This window comes from Phaseolus vulgaris, chromosome 2 (genome assembly GCF_051622355.1).
Source record: "Phaseolus vulgaris cultivar YP4 chromosome 2, ASM5162235v1, whole genome shotgun sequence".
NCBI classification, from domain to species: domain Eukaryota; kingdom Viridiplantae; phylum Streptophyta; class Magnoliopsida; order Fabales; family Fabaceae; genus Phaseolus; species Phaseolus vulgaris.
In genome coordinates this window covers 34,299,884-34,322,051 of record NC_143499.1, presented here as the reverse complement: position 1 = coordinate 34,322,051, position 22,168 = coordinate 34,299,884, and the positions used below count along the sequence as shown (strand labels likewise).

Genomic DNA, 22,168 nt, shown 5'->3' with positions numbered 1-22,168 from the left:
CATAGAAACTTGTTTTTTTTCTCTTTGGTGGTGGTTTGAGCTACAGAGCAGGTAGTTTTAATGTGGTGGTGGACGGGCCGTTTGCACTGTAAGGTCCGTCGGTTGACATTATTGTGAGGTAAAAAGACATTTAAGCTGGTTTTTCGTATTTTGTTCGTGCTGAGGTGGTCACGGATACCGATATCCAGAAGCTTGATTTTAACCTTACGGACCTTACGGATGCAAGCGTCCGGAAGTCATTGTTAAACACTCCGGATATAAACATCTGTAAGCAATTAACATTTGCAGTTGAAGCTTCTGGATACCTATGTCCATATTAGAGAAATGTGTTACAGATATCATTATCTGAAATTGAGTTTTGGATTCCGGATGTACATATTTGGAATTGGGTTTTGAATTCCAGATGTACATATCCATAATAGTTAATTGTGTTCCGGATGTGAGCATGCGGAAGTATATTTTTTGACTTATGGATTTCTATATCCGGAAGCCAAGTGATATTTTTTTTTCATCATTCTTAATGGATACAGCTGCCTCAGAGAAGAAATGCAAACAGAAGAATGGCAAGACAACAACGAAGGTGGTGGTGGTGGCTGCTGCGTGAAAAAAAAAGGGGTGTTGTGATTGAGTGCAAATTTCTCCCTTAACCTAATTTCAATTTCATTAAGGACATTTTCATATTTTTGCAAATTTCATTAAGAACATTTTGATATTTTCACAAACATAATTGGGCACTTGATTGGGTGCAGGGAGAATTAGCCTTAAATAGTAGATTAATATTTTTATTTGTATCTATTTAATCCTTTAAATATAAACTTTGTAGCAACTATTAATGAAATTAGAAATAGAAAGTAAAAATAAAAATAAATCAAATTTAGATCTGGTTTAGGTTAATAAGCTGGAAGTTAATATAGATTTAAGTAATTTTCATATTGTTAACTCGTTTTTAGAATGAAACATCTAACATAAATCACAATCACTTAAAAATAAATTTTAATTAAAATCAATTTAAGTCAATTTTTTTTTTTGCAAACCCCCATTCAAATTTTTTAATATCAAAATATTTAAGAAAGACATAAAAGGAAAAATCATAAAAAAGAGATTCTCGATAGATCTAAAAATAGATACAATACAAAAATAATAATATTTTGTAAGATGACCAAAGTTGGTACTAAAACACTAGCCAAATAACTTTAGTTAAAGGGTAAACATAAAAAAAAAACAAATTGAAGAAAATATTGGATGAAGCTTAAAGATTTCATTGTTCAAGTTCCAAGTATATGATGAAACTCCAAAGGAGAGTGATATGATATGTCCACAATCGCTCTTTTATTACACTAACATAATTGCACATGTGGATTTTATTATTATTATTATTTTTAGGAATTATTTTCTCATGTTTTATAATAAAATACTAATATCGTACGTGATTATTTTCAACAATTTCTACTAAATAATTAATAAAATAAAAAATGCTTAAGGGGTCAGATATATAAAAAAAAAACTATCTTACAATCATGAAAAAATTAATATGAGTTGGAGATGATTTAGTCTTTTAAGTTTTTGAAATTCAAATATAAGGATTAAAAGTTCTGTAAAAAATATTAGAAGAAATTAAAAGTTTCAAGAGTCAAATTATCATTTTCCAAATAGTTATTGCAGGCGCAGCCAGAAGCACGATTGGCGTGGGCATAGCAAATATTGGTATTCGCAGTGGTTTCCACGCGCTGACACTTACTTACATGAGCAAAGCTGCAAATGCTACTCTTTCAGTTGTGAATTTCATTTGCTTGGAATTTGAGAAAGTAGCGAGGTGGAAAGAGTGAGTGAGGGGATGAGAGAAGAGGTTATCAGCTCCGGCGGCACCGTTGATCCAACACCTGCTGCCACTGCCAGGTACTCCTTTCTTCTCTCTCTCACTTCCTCGCAAGTCTTGTTTTCTTCCTAAATTAGGGTTTCGCTTTCCGTGGGCTTTGTAAACGTTGCTTCAATTTGCTCGGTTTCTCCGTCTTCATGCGATTTGAACTTCAATTGGACACTAGAACACAATAATATTGTTGTCGCTGCTCCCGCAGCTCCAGAATTGGATCTTATTAAGGAAAAAAACGCGGTTTCGTGTTGTTCTTGTTGCGAATTGTGTATTTTGGAAATGTTGTGCTTATGCGGTTATACCCTTACTTACTATGTAGTTTCTTGCTCGAGTTTTTTTTTTCTTCCTTCACGTCATTCGTGTCATTACGAAGGAGATAAAGGACTAATTGTAGAGTAGATATAGATAAAGTGCGTAAGCACTAACTGGAGTGGCCTCACTGTCTTAGTTTCGTTGTAATAAAGTTTGCGTTTTCTACAGCATTCCGGTAAGTTGAAAATGTTTAAACGCAGGTGGGTTTAGGTGATTTTACTTGCTTGTTGCGTATGACAAGGCAGAACACTTTGCCTGTGTTTGACTTTCATAATGTTTGAGTCAAGGGTCTTTACAGGAGCTACTTCTTTATTTTTTGTGTTGATTTAAAGGGAAATCGAGTGAATGAAATAAGAGGGAGAGAAATAGGAAGGATATAAATAAAAGAGCAATAGGGTTGAAAAGATATGTTTGGATGGATAGAAATGAGAATGAAAAAAGTTCCACATGTTTGGATGAGTAGAGAAGAAAGAGTGGAAATAAATAAACTGTATGAAAAATGTTAAATTAAATAAAGTAATAATTTTTCTCAATTATTTCCCATTACCATATAAGCAAAAAAATTTAGAAAAGACAGATCTGCACCCACCATTTCTTGCCTTTTCTTTTTCAGGTGGACTAGTTTTTAACTGGTCCTAATTTATTATTTTTATCATGTGTCTCTATTTCCCCCTAAATGAATAACAAGTCAGTGACATGGCAAATTTTTAGGTGGAAATGACTCCATCAAGGTTTCAGCACCTTGATACCATTAGGAATAAGCCAATCAGGTCTTAATTATCTCAGGCTTCCTTCATTTGGAATGGTAGAGAAGCATTCACCTTAGCCATAGTTTGGCTAACTATATTTGGCCATCACCATCTTCTTATTTGTTCTCCGTTGGCTTCAACATGATTCTTTCCATTTTAAGCTTGCAAGCACAACCTCCACCACCATCTAAAATCATGTGTTTTTGAGATAGTACAAATGCTTTATTTATATCGAGAAAATAGAATCAACACAATAAATAGAGGAGATCTGCTATCCTTTAATAATAAATATATGATTCAGGAATAAATAAATATATTCCTAATAATTCACATATAATCTAAATAGTCCTAATTATACAATAAATAGAGGATATTCGATATATTCCATGTCTTAATCCTACTGAAGTGGAAACCCTTGGGTTCCAATGTGTGTTTCTAAAGCTCAAGTTTAGAATTAATCTCCTTCATATGTGTTGAAATGTAATGTTATTTTTATTATTTTTTCCTTTGTGTGTACCTAGCCTTAGGGTTATGGTTTTAGACAAGTGCCTTGCCTCTTCCTTGTATCCTATATATACAACAATATCTTTCAGTCATCTTATTTTTTCAAGTTAGTATTGGAGCGGGTATGATCTCGCTTTGTCTTCTTCATTGTTTTGGACACCATCTGTTGTCATCGTCGTTGTCCACTACTATCCGAACCGTTCAGTAAAAAAGCTGGGGTTAGGTGCATGCTCTCTAATGTTGAATACTAATGTTCTTGTTCATCATTTGGGAGATGCAATCCCTCACTGCTTGTCCTTCATTAAACATTCATCATCTATTCAATAAGTCCTTCCTATACCATCTTGTGATCCATTAATTATTCCTTCTTCCTCTCAAACTCCAGCTCAAAGTGTAGATGACGTTGTTCACCTCACCTCTTCTCACATACCACTGTCAGACACAAATCACTCCTTCATCCTTACCTGAAGGTACCCGTGACTCATATCCTCCACCACTAGATTCCCATACCATGGATCCTTCATCTTCATCACCTTCTCCTGACTCTAATCATACTTGACCTATTGCTCTTAGAAGAAGTATTTGATCTACTCGTAATCCATATCTTGATAATAATTTTTTTAAGTTATCATCATTTGTCTCCTTCATATTTCTCTTTTGTTTTCTTCTTGTCCACCATTACTGTTCCTAACAATGTTCATGAGGCACTTGGTCACCCTAAATGTCAACAAACCATGATTGATGATTTGCATGCATTTGAACATAGTGGTACTTGGGAGCTTGTAACTCTTCTCCCTGATAAGAAGCTTGTGGGTTGTAGATGAGTTTATACTGTTAAGGTAGGTCTTATTGGTGAAGTAGATCATCTCAAAGCTCGTCTAGTAACTAAGGGATACACTCAAATTTGTGGTCTCAACTATTGTGATACTTCTTCTCCCGTGACTAAGATCAACACTGTTTGTGTTTTTCTTACTATGGTTGCCATTCTCCATTGCCCTCTCACTAGCTTGGCAATAAAAATGTCTTTCTTCATGGTGATTTGGAGGAAGGGATTTACATGGAGCCACCTCTTGTATTTGTTTCTCAGGGGGAGTTTGGTTTAGTTTGTAAATTACAACAGTCTCTCTATGGCTTGAAGCAATCACCTTGAGCCTAGTTTGGTAAATTTAGTCATATTGTGCAGATATTTGGATTAAAATGGAGTGAGGCAGATCATTTAGTGTTTTATTGCCACACTTCTTCTCGGAATTGTGTTTATCTTACGGTGTATGTTGATGATATTGTTATTATAGGAAATGATATGACTAGAATTGCTCAATTAAAAAAGCATTTGTTCAGGAACTTTCAAACCAAAGATCTAGGCTATCTAAAATATGTTTTTGGTATCGAAGTGACACAATAAAAAAGGTATCATCATTTCACAAAGATAATATGTTCTTGATATTTTGAAGGAGACATGCCTAAAAATTGGCAAGCTCATTGATAGTCCTATGGACTCAAATCAGAAGTTGAGGAGAGACCAAGGTGAACTTTTCTCATGCCTAAAGAGATATAGAAGTCTGGTTTGGAAACTCATTTATCTTACTATAACAAGACCTGGTCTTTCTAATCCAGTGGGAGTTGTGAGTCAATTTCGGAAAACCCCTGCATTGATCACTGGAATGCTGTGATTTACATTCTCAGACATGTAAAAGGGAACTCGGGACAAGAATTGTTGTATGAGAACAAGGGAAATACTGAAGTCTTAGAGTATTGTGATGCAAATTGGGTTGGTTTTCTTGTTGGCATGAGATCTACCACAAGATACTGTATATTCCTTGGAGGGAGCCTTCTATCTTCGAAAAGTAAGAAAGAAAGAGTTGTTGCTCGATCTAGTGCAGAAGCTGAATATTGATTTATGGCCCTAGCTACATGTGAACTTGTGTGGATTAAACTACTCCTTCAAGAGTTGAGATTTTGTGAAAATGAGTTGCTGAAGTTGTATTGTGACAACCACACAACTCTTCATATTGCTTCCAATCTAGTGTTTCATGAGAGGACTAAACATAGAGATTGATTGTCATTTTGTTAGGGAGCAGTTGCTATCCAAGGATCTTATTACTAAGTTTGTCAGCTCTAGTGAACAACAAACATACATTCTAACTAAATCTCTAAGAGGACCTATGATTCAATTTACATGTTCCAAGCTTGGTGCATATGATCTATATGCTCTAGCTTGAGAGAGAGTGTTGAAATGTAATGTTATTTTTATTATTTTCCTTTGTGTGTACCTAGCTTTAGGGTTAGGGTTTTGGGCAAGTGCTTTGCCTCTTTGTATCCTATATCAATAAAAGTCCAATTCAATTTACATGTTCCAAGCTTGGTGCATATGATCTATATGCTCCAGCTCGAGGGAGAGTGTTGAAATGTAATGTTATTTTTATTATTTTCCTTTGTGTGAACCTAGCTTTAGGGTTAGGGTTTTAGGCAAGTGCTTTGCCTCTTTGTATCCTATATATACATCAATAAAAGTCCAACAATGTAGGTTGAAAACATTGTCTTTCACTCATCTTATTTGTGCAAGTATATGCAAAGCGGATAGTTCCGTAATTTTTTATGGATATGAACTTAATGCACATATGATGCTTGGCGGTGGTTTGTAAACACTAATCAATTGTATTGTCTACTATTTTGTTTGTTTGACCTACTAAATTGACAATTTTCATAATTTATCAGTTCTGCTGGGGCATCATCCCCAGCTGTTCCAACGAATGTTGGCAGTATAGATGGGTCAAGTCATGGACAAGTCTCTAAAGCAGCTTCTATCTCATGTGTTGGTTCACAACCCCCATGGACTTCCTTGAGCACAAGTACTGGTGGGTCTTCCAGATCTTGTAGACCTTGGGAAAGGGGAGACTTATTAAGACGTTTGGCTACATTTAATCCTTTAAATTGGCTTGGAAAGCCTCAGGTTTGAACTGACCACGGTTTTCTATAAATGTATTACAGATTCATTTATGCTTCAATATATACTTGTACATTTTAAGCTATCCCTTCCTTGTGGGTAGTTTGTTACAGATTCACTTATGCTTCAATATTTGTTGGCCTAGAGAATAAAGAGTTGTATGTCTGAAGTCAACAAAGCATATTGATTGATTACCCCGAGATAGTTTCTGTTTATGCTTGCTTATATAGATTATGATAGGAACTTATACTGTTATACAATGTAAAAAAAAGGGTATTATGCAAACAGAGCTACATATAATTCTTTCTGGTTCCTTTTTATTCATTTATTGTTAGTAGTACATATAATTCTCAAATCTGAAATCAGTTATTGTTAGTAGTACAAGAACATGTCTGTTACATGTGCTAATTGCTTGAAAACTGCAAACTCCTCTTTAGTTTGAGGAACTTACAAATAATTTTGGTTTCAGCTTTTGAATTTGTGACAGCTGTTGGCCACTCTTTCTACAGTAGTGTTAAATGTCTCAAATAATTTGTTGATTGTTAATAAACTAGAATTTATGCAAATTTGCTTTTGCAATCCCTAATGTGACAAAATATTGAATTCTACCTGTAACCGTTCATGGATGGTAATTTTGACATTTCTGGTTACCTATTCACAACACAACTAACTTCTTAAATTGCAATTTCGTAATTAATTTACTTCATATTATCCTTAAAGAATTTATACTAATAAAGAAAAATTACCAAATTGGGTGCAATTATAAATAATGTAGATTGTTAGGCAATTTTGGGAATTCCAATAGTGTCATTGTGATGCATTTATATCACACTCTTAGAAGTGGGCTTTAAGCCTAGTTCAACTTCACAAAACCAGTTTGTAACGTGAGATTTGTATCTACTTATATACTATAATTTGACCATATTTTTGGTTGAAGTGGGATCTTTAACACCCCCCTCACGATGAGGAGTGGACATTTTGAGCATGAGATTAAATATTTATAGGTGGTTTGATAGCGGTTTAATAGCAGGTGACACAATAAGCTCAACAAACATTGCTAAAGTAGGCTTTGATACCATCTTAGAAAGTAGACTTTAAGCTTAACTCAACCTCACAAAACAAGCTTGTAAGGTAGTTTCCACCCACTTGTATACAAAATTTGACCTCATCTTTGGTTGATGTGAGATCTCCAACACTCATTGTGTAGCTGTTTCAGGTTTTTTCACATTAACTGTGCTCACTTTCACTGTCACAACATATATGGTCCAAATCTAGTAATTTCTATTTTGAAATGAAATAAGTATCATTTCTTCAGAAGGCTATTATGTTTGATTATGCATAATGTAACTTTTGCTAGTCCCTCAAAAATTATTTTTCAAACACTGATTTCCTTTGGCTTGGGAAATGGCATTATGGCACATGAATAAAACTGTCAGCTCTTGGGAGGACACATTTGAGGGAAATGTTTCTTTCATGGAGTTTGTTTTCCCCCATATTTATTAGGGTTTCTATCATCTTGGGAAACCCAAATATATTGTCTTGGTGCTTTCTGAATGCATACTAATACGCACTGGGAACCCCAAGGCTGGGTAGCATTGATTAAATTTGAATTTTATTTGATAAAAAATCAGTGAATGTTATAGATAGTTGCACGAAGTAGTTGTTTAAGGATTTTTTAATCTGTGAGGGATAAGCTTTATCTATTGAGCATGTATAGACAATGTTATACTTTATTCTCCAAATCTTCTTCATGTCCTCTTTAATTTCCTCCTCCAGATCATCAGTTCATTGGCTTGTGCTCAGAAAGGCTGGATAAATAATGGTGTAGACAAAATTGCTTGCGAGTCATGTGCTGCTTGCCTGTGTTTTACAGCATTATCATCTTGGACTTCAGCTGAAGGTTGGTGATTGGAAATTTGCAATCTTTGTACTTTTTTTGGCTACTTCATTCTGTTTCCAAACTCTGTTTTCTCTAAAATATGTCATGTTAATAACTATATAGAAATTATAAAAACTGCTTATGCTTTTATGTGGACTATGGATGTTAAAAGTCTAATCTGGTGGAACCCTAGGTACAGGTCCGATGTAGAAGTAGGATGAAAATCAGATCTGTTACTTTACTTTCAGAGAACGGTCGTCTATTGTTAACAAGCAATCCCCAAAGATAAATATTGTTCTTCCTCACTTAGTTCTTAAATGGAACATTAAAAGCAATGATGCTGAACATTTAATGTTTTATATGTCCAAAAAATGAATGTAGCTAAGTGCTGTTTAATTTGTTGTCGATGAAATGAGATTCAAGATTAAATGCATAGTTTGTCAATCCTTCTGAAATATATAATGGGGACAGGATTATTTTCTTTTTTCTCTATTTCCTTGGGTCTTCAGCTCGTGTTTGTTACAGGGATGGGTGCTATTCTTGAAATACAGAGACCAGGCTTGGTTTTCTGTCTTAAGTGATTGCCTCCTTGTTCTTTGTACCTGTCTAGTTTTTGTTTTAGAGAATTTTTTTTTTATTTTCCTCCCAGACCCAGTTCTATTCTTAACTTCTATTTGTCCTCTAATACAATTTTTGTGTGTTAAAAGGAGTATATAAAATTTGTTCATTAAGATAAATCAATGTGATGAATGTCCCATAAGGCTTTTGAAGTTGGCTGAGAAATAGTGACTATATACAAGTAAGCATGTAAGTATACTAGCTTGCATTACTTTGTTTCAAGGTTTTTATAGGCTATGGCATTTATAGCAAGACTTTATAATACTTCAAAATAAAGGGACAAAATGTAAGCTGTGCATATAAGATAAGTTATTAATATTTATATCTAAGCGATCCTTTATCAGTTTAAATCATTTGAGATCTTCTTTTACATTATTTTCTCAAAACAGTTAGGCAAATATAGCATCAGTTTGTTTAAATTTAAAATGTTCTTTGAAATAAGCAATTTAAAGAAAGTCACTGATGTAAGAATTAGATAGGATTTGATTATTAAATAAAAATAAGTTGAAAGGTGTTTATTTTTAAAAGAAGCACATTAGACAAACACAAAAAGAAAATGAACAAATCTTCTTGTTTTATAAAATAACCACTTTTTTTCTTAGAAAATAATCACAAACAAGCTCTCCTATTATCTTATTTTAATCTAGTTTTAAGCAAACTGTCTCTGGTAACAGGTTAAAAGGATTTGTCTGCTGTTGGTGATTTATTCGTCAGTGTTCTTAACTTTTTTTTCTTATTGTTCATGGCCAAAGCTCAAAATGCCTGCGAATCCTTTGCCAGGCAGCTGGATTCGGGTCATAAGGTAAATTGCCCTTGGAAGGGAAACAGTTGTCCAGAAAGCTTAGTGCAGTTCCCTCCAACTCCTCCATCTGCTTTAATTGGGGGCTACAAGGATAGATGTGATGGACTCATACAATTTCACCGTCTCCCTGTGGTAGCCATCTCTGCAATTGAGTTGATGTCTGCTTCTCATGGCCCACAGATTGAACGCTTTCTATTGCAGTCTCAGAATTTTACGTCAGGAGAAGCAGACATCAAACCAGAAATTATATATGAGCTTGACAACTCTCAAGATGAGACATACTGTTTGTATACTCGTGTAAGCTTTTTATATATTTTTTGTCTTTTTGATACTTTTGTTGCTACTCTGTCACATGCTTATTTCCTAATAACTTGTCATGCTTTTGGCAGGCACAAAAACTTATAAGCCTTTGTGGTTGGGAACCAAGGTGGCTTTTAAATGTCCAAGATTGTGAAGAACACTCTGCTCAATCTGAAAGAAATGGATATTCTATCGGCCCTAGCAAGACTAAAATTCATCTTACTCAAGATCCTGGGTCAAAGGCAGTTTCTGCTTCTACTAAATTGGATGCTAGAAAGGGAAAGGCATCTGTTAAAGAGACTAGACTTGACTCCAAGATACCTTGGCTTGATTGTAGCTTATGTGGTGCTGCAGTCAGAATTTCAGATTTTTTATCAGTTCCTTGTGCTACTCGTTTTGTACCTAACAGTATAGATATTCTTGATACTAGTAAAAAAATAGGAGGATTGATTCGAGGAGCTAGTGCAGCAAGTGGAATCAGTGGTTGGATTGCAGGTGATGATACAGAGAAAGATCAGACTGATAACCGTGATGAAGTTGCAACAACAAATGAGGGGAAATTGTTGGCAAATGATGATTTGGATTTAAATCTTACCATGGCAGGGGGTTTTCCTTTTACTCCTTTTGGCAGGACAGCAACATCTGAATATACTCATGATGAAGATATGGGAAGGGACTTAATGATCGGGCAACCTTCTAGGAGTGAAATTGGTGATCGTGCGGCTTCATACGAATCACGAGGACCAAGGTCTCGTAAGAGAAATCTTGAAAAAGGTGGAAGCTCAGATGAACAGCCAATTCTTAGGTTGCAGCAGCAGGCTGATAGTGTAGAAGGAACTGTCATCGATCGTGATGGAGATGAAGTTACAGATGGTGGACAATATTCAGCTGGTCCATCGAAACGAGCACGTGATTCTGATATTTTCGACACTTATTGTTCACCTCATCAAAGAGACTCATGTGGTGCAGGTCTGAGTCATTCAAGGGGTTTTGAGGCTCACGTTAAAGGTTGTGATCGTCCCATAGGTATCCAAGCTACTAGGGACTCAACCCGTGCATCATCTGTCATTGCAATGGACACAATATGTCACAGTGTGAATGATAATTCTATGGAAAGTGTTGAAAACTACCCTGGAGATCTTGATGATGTTCATTTCCCCTCCTCTAGCACATATGGCAATGTGGACATGAATGAAACGTCTGAACTGAATAACAGCAATCTAGCTCAGCAAAGCACTTGCTTACAAACTACTACTGAAGTTGTCCCTGGTGAAGTGGGTGTCAGTAGTACAAACTACATAGAAGAACATTTCAATGCAGAAACTGTGACTGCTCAGGCTCGAGATGGAATTAGTTTGGGCATCAGTGGAGGGAGTGTTGGAATGTGTGCTAGTCATGAAGCTGAAATCCACGGGGCTGATATATCTGTGCACAGAGCTGATAGTCTTGTTGGTGAAATGGAACAGAGAGTAGAAGATGCTGAACATCAGGGACAAACAGGTGAATCTGTTCCAGATCCAGGTCTAATGGATGAGATTATCCCTGATGATATGAATAGGGAAGATCCTATTGGTGATAGCCAGGAAATGATGTCTCACTCTGCAGGAAGAACAGATAGTGGGTCAAAAATTGGCTGTTCTACAAAGGCGGAATCTGTTGAAAGTGGTGAAAAGATTAGTCAAAATTGCAATCTTCTGCCTGCTAATAGTGGCCACCCATCTCAATCTTGTAATGCTAATATTTATTCCGGTTGTGAAAATACCAAGGAAGAGATCATGAAGGATGGTAAATCTTCATTTGGCAATAATAGTTCTCTCCCTGAATCCGATTTTGCCATTGCAAATGGGATTGGTAAGCTCTATTTTTATGATCTTTAACTTTTTTAGTTGCTATGCGCCACTTTCCAAGATTGATAATTTTGGACAGTGGACTCTATATACAATCCTGCCCTTGCTGCTTTTCATCAAGCATCAAAATGAAAATGGAATCTAATCATTTATTGTCTTTTTGCTCTTCATTCATTAGTTCATATTTTGGAGCATAGCCACTAATATTATGCAATTCTTTAGGCCCTCCAAAAGGAGAGAGTAATTATGAAGCTGCAGAGTTTGATCCTATTTCCTATCACAATCAATGTTGCCCTTGGGTAAATGGCAATGTGGCTGCAGCTGGCTGTGCTAGTTCTGTTACAAGAACAAGTAGTGATGCAATTGCCCTCTCCGGTTGGCAGTTGACTTTAGATGCTTTGGATACTTTGCAATCACTGGAGCACAATGCAATTCCAGCTGTACCATCTGAGTCTGCTGCGTCCTTGTACAAGGTTTTTCTATCTCACTCCTCATTTGTTTTCTCCATTCTTGCTAGGTTGTAATTTTGTTTAGGTGAGCAATAAATAAGGCTTGAAGCATGACAAGATCAGACTGCCATGAATTTATTTCATTTTACTAGATTCTCCCGTGTAATTTGTATGGACAAGAATTTTGTGGAGTTGTTTGTTTGTTTTTCTTGGACATTAATATTTTTCAAATTTTGAAACTATATTATAACAATTTATTGAAAAATTAGTAGTTAATTTGATTGGTTTAGTGAACGAAATTTTGCAAGCCTCAAACTTCCTTTTTGTTTGTTTGGTGGTGGAAAATGCTGACAAAAGACAAAAATTTTGCACATTAAAAAATTAAGTAGGACATATATTGTAGAAATAAATGATAGATAATCATATGGAATCCATGTGCCACAAGCACAACAAAGGAACATATTATATATAGAATGTATATTGCATTACATAGAGATGGGTCTAGACCCTTTGATGCGATCCTCAAAATAAAAATAAATGTGAATTTTTTCTTTGTTTTTAGCATAACAAGAATAAACTATATATCCCTAATATTAGTATATTCTATGTTTTGTTTAGACATAAGGCTAGGATGTTTGTTTAATCCTTTCCCACCATACTCTCTATATGAGGATAGCTCATGTACTTATTTTGATAACTTTGATTGAATAAAAATGTGATTTCTTATTTTGAGTGTCATATCAAATGGCTACTCCCTCCTTTGTTTATCTAAGAGTGACACACGCTTCTTAGATGATTTCTTGTGTCATGCATTGGTGGTTAATCAAAGTTTTGAAGAGAGAAAACAATAGTTGGAAAGCGAAGAAACAATATTATAATCTGTCGAGTTTTATAGCGATCAATATTACCATCAGGTTCTATTTTAGGAGTATACAACCATCGACACTCGATAATTGATTTGCGAGTTGGAAGAGGGACCAACTTTCAAGTACCACTACTTTGAAGAGCCCACATCTCATCAATCATCTTGTTGTTGCCACTCTTAGTGTGATCAAGCTTCACTTGGAGACTTAGGAATAAGAATTGAAGATAACAAGGACAAACAAACATATGTTATGGAGGAAATACAATGACGCTATTGGGGAGAAGGGTTACAAGTAGAACATGTAGCTTTTCGAATACCTAATAGGCTAATCATTTTTAGATGAGATCGGATTCGGTATGGGAGATGGTGTCAGTGAAGGAGTAGGCATGGCCTCCATTATATCATCATCTATCGAAGATGAATCTCATACTGAAATATCAATAAGTCACAAACAACGTTCATATACCTGAAGTGATGCAGAAGAAGCATCCTGAATTATTGCAAAGTCATTTGGTGGTGAAGGAAGATATCCCATGAAGACACATTTGAATGATTGAGTAGAAAGTTTATCTAAGGTGAGGTTACGTACAGAACATGCGGAACCAAAAACACGTGGAGGAAGATTTATAGAGGGGAATGAAGAAAAGGACAGGGTGCGGTAATCATTTAGGGCAAGTGATGACATTTGATTAATTAAATACATATTTAAAAACAACATCCTGCCAAAATTGGTGAGGAAGATTACTTTGAAGTAGTGTTCGAGTAGTTTCAAGAAGATGTTTGTTTTTACATTCAACTACCCCATTTTGTTGCGGAGTATGCAAATATGAAGTTTGATGAAGGATACCATTGAATGTCATGAAGTGTTGAAATTGGTTAGACAGATACTCATGAGCATTGGCACTTTGAAGAGCACATATGAATATACCAAATTGTGTTTTGGTTATTTAAAAATGTTTAAAATATATAAAACACTTATGATTGATTCTTTATCAACCAAATTCAAGTACATATCGAATAAGCATCAATAAAGATAAGAAAATATGTAAAACCAAAACGGGTAATAGTACAATAAAGTGAACTAAAGAAAAAAAGAGACAATGCTCGTTTATTAAGACTATGAAGACAAGACTGACAAACATGCTTCTTAATTAACATGACTCTCAATTTAAAGTAGACATTTTAAGCTTGACATAATCTTTTGCAATTTTGTTAATCGAGGATGTCCTAATTGTGCATGAATCATTATTGAATAGACTTAATGCACATACTAATGATGACAGATAGAGATAGTAAAGGCCATGTGACTCACAATGCCAATATCCAATCTTGGAAGGTAACAATTTTTCAATGATGAGGATAATATGACGGGATTGGGTAGTATACACAGTTAATTAAAAGTGCAATGAGGGACATAAAGAATAGAGTCAACAATAAGGAATGAGACGGATTGGGTAGTACCAATGTTGCAAGCTTTTGTTTGTGATCCATTAGCAGTAATTATGAAAGGAAAATTGACAACTTTATTAAAGGAGGAGAAAAGAGAATGATTACCAGTTGTGCCAGAGCTAGTAACCCAGGGACCAAGAGAAGGAGATTGAGAGAGACAAGTAGATGAATCACTAGTGTATGCCATTGAAGCAATGCTGCTAGTGGATTGGTGTGTCACACACCATTAGATAAAGTTTTAAAATTTTGCTAGAGATGGATTAACCGATAATCTAGGAACAACAGGTAACTCAGTAGTGGATGCTTGGGCAATATTGTGTGGACAAGGGAGTTTCCTGTCCACCCTCAAACAACTTATGAAGTAACTGTTTGCAGAATGATTTTTAGAATTACCTGAACAAGAGAGTCTAAAATTACACCCTATGATGCAATTGCAGTGTTTTCACACCTATCGACGAAGTATGTGTCTTTGTGTTTATTTTTTGAGGAATACAAAGGAGCACAAATGATGGGAAAGTTATAGTAAGATTTATTGGTGATCCCAAAATCTAATCACAGGTAAGGGCATACTCTTGTGGCAACCATATAAACCCAAGGTCATAAAGATCGTACTGTAGTTCCCAAGTCCTTTTTCACATTTGCAAATGGTAGAAGGATCTCATTAAAATAATGTAAGGCAACATGAAGCCACTCAAGATAAGCATACATAGGACCCTCAAAACATTGTGGACCAAGAAGTACTGAGAGATCTTGACACGTGCTGTATAGACGCTGTGTATCATTGGTATAAAGGGCTCGAGCCTCACTCCAAAGTAATGCACACATTTCATGGAGGCAAAAAATAGGTCTTAGTGAGGTGTAATAACACTATTGAGTTGAACGTGAATCTTTATCCATTGTTCACGATGTTGTGTAGGAACGAATTTAATAATGGTAGTGAGATGGGATTTGTAGCTTGACCCACTTAACCATAACTCAATTTCAGAAGCTGAAGTGGAATAGTTAGACTTGTCCATCTTCTCAATACTAATTATGGTAAGAAAAGACAAGAGAATCTTTTCTGGAGGTTGGTGTGGTGTTGGAAGACATTTGTTTTGGAAAGCTAAAGAAAAAAAAAAACCCTAATGAGAGAGCACTGAAATATTGAAAGCGAACCTAGGAGGGAGGTTTGCAACAAAAAATGAAAATCCTCTGGAAACCGTGGGTCTATTGAGCTAACACGGTTCTAAGAAAGGCCCTGATACCATGTTAAATTCTAGGGAAGAGAAATATTGAGCTGAAATTGTGTTTCTGAGACAACACAAGTGCTTTATATATATTGAGAAAAATGAATCAATACAATAAATATAGAAGATTTGACATCTAATAATAAAGATATGATATGAGAATAAATACAAATGTTCTTAATAATACATATATAATTTAGATATTCCTTACATAGGATCATTGTTATATTGAGTTTAGTAGTCTTGTTATATTGAGAAGTTTGCAAGTCTTGATAAGCTGAGAATGATTGTGTGCTGATCCAGAAGTCTACATGTAATTTTGTAATTACATGTTTCTATTAGTTTAGTAATCTAGAGGTCCCTGTTTGCTCCTTTGGATAAGTTTTGCTGCTTCCTCCAATATTTTCCTTTTAAAGACATTGTGGACAATACGTTTGAAAAATGTCTTTTGGACTGGCATAGGATACTGTAGACCTGTCCTATCCTTTGATTAATGTTTACTTTTCAACATCTAGAAATTTAACGGTGTTCTTTGGACAAATTATTGTTTGACATAGAAGATACAATGAAATTGAACGTATTTCCTTATAATAAACTTCTTCATCTGTTGTTTGTTTTTTATAATTAAATTAAAATATTAATGTTTATACTCTATATACCTTACGTTGAATTAATTGTCTTAATGTTCTCTGGCTTGAATCTCTTTCAGCAGAATGACCAGCAAGCACCTGGTAAAAAACTCTTTCGCAACGACTCTCTGAGCAGAAGCCATGGTCAACTCTGAGATTTTAATGGGTGTTTCCATTTCCTGTAAGAGGGTATGTCATAGGCTTATAGCTTGAAAATTTGATAGACAAAGTATTGTTACTTTACGTCATGGATTTGACTCCTCTTAAAGGAATAAGCATGTGAAATGAGAAAGTAAGGATTATCCACTCTTCAAATTGAAGTTAAAGTATCTCCAACTTTACGTACCTTAAATTAATTAAATGGCTATTTTTTTCAGCTCAAACTTGTTCTTTTCCCTGCTATCTCTAACTCTTGTTGTCCTAACTTTTGCAGGCTTCTAGAAGCGTATTCGACTAATCTATTCGAGGTATTCTTGCATTCACTTGCTAGAGCTCAGTGAGTTTGTAGTAGACATGTTACTTTCTCCCACCTATGCCATAATGGGTACAGGTTGTTCATCAGAACGGGGATCTTGCCTCAATCTATGTTACTAGTCAATTACCTCGTAGAGTGGAAAGTTTCTATCAAACAACTGTTTACCTCAGAACTGAAGTTTCAGCAATTAAATTGTAAATACTAGAGAGTTCTTTAATGATGGAATTTGGTTTAGGCCTTTGGCCCTATTGTAATGTGTCAATTAGTGTTTTCTTTTAAATTTTCCCGTTTGTTTAAATTTCAAAATTTTAACTATTGAATAAATGTGAATTCGGTCATTTTCAGTACTGAGGTGATAACAATTCAAATTAGCCACGTTGGCATGATGTTTCGATAATACAGGGTAGCAAAGCAGCACAGTCCAGCAAATTTAAGTTTGTCTTAAGGGAGTAGACACTTATTTTTTCTCATTATTATCATTTTAAAGTTCTTACTGATTTAAGCGTGAAAAAATCTTTTGTAAGTAAACTTTCCATTTAGTACTTAAACTAGACAGTCAGAGCTTAACTTCAAGGAGTCCACTAACTCACAAATGGGACTATGCTCTTTTCGCAAATTGTCCAATGCCGCTCTCCCTTATGATAAAGTTATAATCATGTAATTGAACTGAATTTAAGACATTGTAGTTATTTTTTTTCTAATAATTGGTATTTAATATCGTGTTGTCTGGTAGTGTGATAACCGCTAATCTCTCATCAAGTACTCATGTAATTTACAAATCAAATACTAAGACCAATCCTTCTGGTAATTACATATACCTACTAAAGCAACAAACAGCTTATGAAGTTATGATACAAACATAAATACAACAGTAGATCCCTCAGCAATCATTTGTACAAAAGATCTCATACTTTCAAGTTTCATGGCTTTAGATTTATATGTGCGGCATGTCAACCAACACTTGGCGTCTGTCCACAACTTTCCAGACAAAACTGAGCTTATCAGGATTAAAGACATCCACTGGCTAAAACGAAACATCTTCAGAAATAAATGCAGCCCAAGCATTCTGTTTCAATGTGAAGTTAAAATCAACATTGATCCTCAGAGCATACTTTATTCTCTAAAAAGAACAATGACAGAAGCAGAATTTTTCCATAGGTCTAAAAGTTTTTACGTACCTGAAGAATTGAGAAAGCCTTCTCTGCTACATACTTTTGTAGGGATGTTGCTCCTCTTTGCTGCAGTTTGTCTGGATGCAGGCATAACCTTGCTTTCTGATAAGCCTTTTTCACATGTGAGCTTTCTAATAGACTCATAAGAGGAATAGCATACCAACCACTCTCGGGCCTTAGAATCTGGTAATTAAAAAATAAAACCAGGTCAATTCTCCTGTTATATGTTTGTCAAAGTGGTATAAAACTACAGATTTGATAATCTGTCACTAGTACGAAATCATCAACAAAGAAAATCTTACATGATGTAGTGATGAAAGTAATAGCCTAATATCTGTTCGCTTGCCAGATGACCACAATCTTATATCTCTGTCTAACTTTTCTATCTCTGTCTGTTGCTTCTGTAGAAATAGAAATTACTATAAATAATCTTTAATATTATAACGAAGTATAAATAGAAATAAAGGAAATCCTAATATGAACCAGTGCCTTTACAAAGTATGCAAGTTTTAACTGCTTCAGAAAATACAAGTAATTTTAGGTAGAAGTTAACTTTTACTCATTTTTAATCACATACACTTTCTTTATTATTCTAATCTGATTCTGGTTCTGTATGGCTTTGATTTCATCCTTAGTTCAGACATCCCTTATATATATACAAGAGTATATTCTGCCATTTACTTTCTTATACTACCTTCTGACAACTAGTAAAGTGATTTTGTGAAATTGGAGGTTGTGTTATCAATCAATCTTTAAAGATTGACCAAGCATGGAGTGGTTGAAATTGAAATTACTTCAGAAAAGATTGGTTGTTATTAGATTATAGCCTCTCCCTTTTTTTCAATTTTACAAACAAACATCATATTTCAAACATTGTTTTCATAAAATATCTGGTTAATCTTTGTATCAGTTATATGATAGATCTACTGATACTTATTTAAGCTTATCCAATACATTACCTCCATAGTGTGAACTATTCCAATCCCATCATCACGGTGGCATTCACTTGCATCAGATCTTCCTGCATCATAAGGATACACACATAAGTGTCTACTATTGTCTGCTTCAGGACTACAATATGTGTTAACTTTGTAGGAAACTTCCCCTTTTCCAAGAGAATCACCTTGTCTTCCAATAGTTTGCTCATTGCTATCATTTCTCGCGCTTGATTCTTCATCAGAGTTTCGTGATTGAAACTTCTCTTTGGCCCATGCAATTGCTTCATCAACGGCAGATGCTTCACACTCTTCCCTTCTCAGGTTGGAGTTGAGTTCAATGACATAGGAACTCATAACTTCATCATCCTCATCCTCATCCTCGTCATCATTGCCTTCTACAATTTGTTCTGAGAACACATGCTCACGGACTGAAAATCTTGCCTCGGGTTCTTGATAAAGCGAAGAAGAGGCAGCAGAAAATGGGGAATTGAGCTCCCAGTCATCAGTGAACACTTTGACGCTTTGGTATGAATTGGATTCAAAACTAACGGTTTCTGGGGACGAGACTCTTCTTGAGGATCCTAAAGGGGAGCTTCTGAAGTTCTCCTTGAATTCCTTATTATTATCCTGATGTTGAAATTCAAATAACTGACGACCATTGCATGCAAAAAGTGGCACCCCATGTTTACTTGAGTGTTCCTCAGCCTCCGGCACCACGGTGGATGTGTTCCATCTCCATGAAACATTGATTGGCCTGTAGCAATCACTAGGAGTACTCAGAATTCCGTTACTGCATTACCATATTTTCACGAAGTTATTCTCATTCTTTAGTCCAATTCTGTAAAATCAACTTGTTGTAGAAACTAGAAAGCCTAAACAGTTGTAGATTATAGTTATTTACAATGAAATGGTTTGGTATAGTCTCCAACTTCATCTAGCTCTTACCAAATCCATCTTCTAAATAATCTCTAATGTTGGTTGGATATTTGGTTAACTTATTTCAAAAAAAAGAAACTATTATTTTATTAGTAATTTAGAAAAAGCAAGCAACTAAACTTTACAGGTCCAATTAAAAGCACGTAAAGACATGTTGCTACATATATATTTAATAATTGCTTCAGATAATTTAAATTTAAAATACAACTTTTAAAAAGCCTCTATTAAAAATCAATAAAATAGGAACTTATCTAAAATGCTTTTTTTTATCCTATCATAGATTTTCATATAATAAAACTATCTAGTTCATAATAGTTATTTTGAAAAGTTATATCTGAAATATAGTTCTGTTAATAATACACGAATTTAAACTCTAAAAATGAAACACTTTCAAACTTGGGAAAGGAAGCAAGAAATTCAGCTCTGGATTGCACTCTTTCTAAACCATGTGGCTTTATTTGATTAAAATTTATTCAAAGAATTTAAATCTCCATTTGCCAAATTTCAATCAATAAGCATTCTTCTCATCCCACCAATATGTACAATTCAACACACCAAGAACAAGGAGATAGCACATGCAAACATAACATAACTACCAAATAACCAAGGGCATAAAATTCAAATTCTTAGAAAAAGGTAAAGAGTTTTTAGTTTTGTTCTCAATGGGGAATCTTATCTGTTAGCAGTACCTGAGCTTTGAAGCAAAACCACAGAGTGCCACGTCATCTCCAATCGCCGGCCGTCGAGGGCTCAGCTCCTCCGAACTCAGTGCCGACGAGGAATTCTCTTTCGACAGCGACCTCGACCGCTCTCTCGATTTCCGCCCATCCTCCGAGCCGAATATGTCGCTGTAAAATGCCTCGTTCCTCGCCGGAATCCTGAACACTGGCAAGCTCCGGCCACCCTTCGCCACCGGACACGTAAACTCCGGCGCCCTGAATATTTCTTCGTAAAACGACCCGCAGCTGGAGATTTTGTGAGCCAGCAGGGTCCGCGGTGGGCCCCCAAACACGTCAGCAAAGTCGTCAGCGTCCACGGCTTCCAAATTTCCGGCGCAGGAGAAGGGGGCCTGTCGGCGGCGGGTAGATGATCGGTCCTCCAGCGATCGACGGCGTGGAAAACCCCGCATTAAGCCGATTCCGACTCTCTGTGAATCGTTCATTTGCGGCGACGTTGAGCGTTGCCGGAAAACACAATGCGTAACGCGTGCTTTATTTTTAATTATTACTATTGTCTGAGCTATGGAGCTTACACTCATATATACAGAGATGGTTGACACAGCAATGCACGCACAAAAAGATTTTTAAAAAAATAAAGAGATTGCTCAAAAATAGATTAATTCACTTTTACAATTCTTTTTTTCAATTTCTTAAAAGTAATAGTAAGTCATACCTATATGAATTTAAATTCATATAGGTTGAAGATCCACATCATCGACGGCTAAAGATTAAAACATTTCATTATATATAAATGAGGATTAAAACATTTCATTGTATATAAGTGAGTGTAAACCTCGTCCCATAAAATTAAAACTGACTTTTGAGGTTGAGGTTTGCATCCACTTATATACAATGAAAGACTCCAATCTTTAGTCGAGGTAGAATCTTCAACACATCCTCTCACGCCGAGACTGCCGACTCGTGCGTGAGACTATATAAAGATGAAATTTGCACTTCACTTATATACAACGATTATTTCTATATCTAGATTAGACAATTCTTTAAACACTTTTAGAATAAAAAAACTAAGAAAATTAAAAATTATAATTTAAAAATGTTTCTTTTTTTCGATCATATATATTTTTAGAAGATACGTTTGTATAAACTATTGAACTTATTTAGAGTTTACAAATAAAGAAAATGTTTTTCATATTCCTGTCTAGTTACATATCACTATTGATGATGAGTTAGTATTCTTTTTATAATAAATGTTTTAAAATGTATGTTTAAGATGGTTTTTAATTAATGAATCATAGAAAAGTCTTACTAGCAAATATGAATGAGGATGAAGTCATTTCTTTTACCGAAGAATAGAAATAATTTGTAAAGAGGAAGGGAAAAGGGTGAATTAAATGAGCATGGTTTATGATTTGGTGAAATCTACGATTGTTTTTGCTTTTTCCAAAATAGTGTGTGATAATTGATTGAAAATGCAAGGTGGGATTGAATTGCTTTCCTTACCTGGAAAGATGTTTATGGGGGAAT

The 22,168-nt window shown here is 35.1% G+C and overlaps 2 protein-coding genes and 1 pseudogene across 13 annotated transcripts; 2 read left to right on the top strand and 1 right to left on the bottom strand.

The window, feature by feature from the left end:
• Window positions 1–1,603: 1,603 nt before the first annotated feature.
• Window positions 1,604–17,265, top strand: LOC137811596 (uncharacterized). Of its 7 annotated transcripts, none has more exons than XM_068613392.1 (8): window positions 1,604–1,896; window positions 6,151–6,385; window positions 8,156–8,279; window positions 9,629–9,975; window positions 10,068–11,829; window positions 12,048–12,298; window positions 16,527–16,632; window positions 16,877–17,265. In XM_068613392.1, exons 1-7 carry the CDS (start codon window positions 1,835–1,837, stop codon window positions 16,596–16,598), a joined length of 2,853 nt encoding a protein of 950 aa, XP_068469493.1. In that variant the 5' UTR covers window positions 1,604–1,834; the 3' UTR covers window positions 16,599–16,632; window positions 16,877–17,265. The 7 variants fall into 7 exon arrangements, with proteins under 7 accessions (XP_068469493.1, XP_068469492.1, XP_090154778.1 ...); XM_068613391.2 differs by having other exon boundaries at window positions 16,524–16,632; XM_090298649.1 differs by having other exon boundaries at window positions 1,656–1,896; window positions 9,657–9,975; window positions 16,524–16,632.
• Window positions 4,817–5,788, top strand: LOC150029128 (secreted RxLR effector protein 161 pseudogene; annotated as a pseudogene).
• A 393-nt stretch (window positions 17,266–17,658) lies between the features above and the next one.
• LOC137811597 (uncharacterized) lies at window positions 17,659–21,244 on the bottom strand. Of its 6 annotated transcripts, none has more exons than XM_068613396.2 (6): window positions 20,654–21,244; window positions 19,214–19,818; window positions 19,050–19,111; window positions 18,393–18,491; window positions 18,097–18,273; window positions 17,659–17,984 (listed from the first exon to the last, which is right to left on the bottom strand). In XM_068613396.2, exons 1-6 carry the CDS (start codon window positions 21,220–21,222, stop codon window positions 17,943–17,945), a joined length of 1,554 nt encoding a protein of 517 aa, XP_068469497.1. In that variant the 5' UTR covers window positions 21,223–21,244; the 3' UTR covers window positions 17,659–17,942. The 6 variants fall into 6 exon arrangements, with proteins under 6 accessions (XP_068469497.1, XP_068469499.1, XP_068469498.2 ...); XM_068613398.2 differs by having other exon boundaries at window positions 19,214–19,782; XM_068613397.2 differs by having other exon boundaries at window positions 18,393–18,493; window positions 19,082–19,111; window positions 20,654–21,225.
• Window positions 21,245–22,168: the final 924 nt, after the last annotated feature.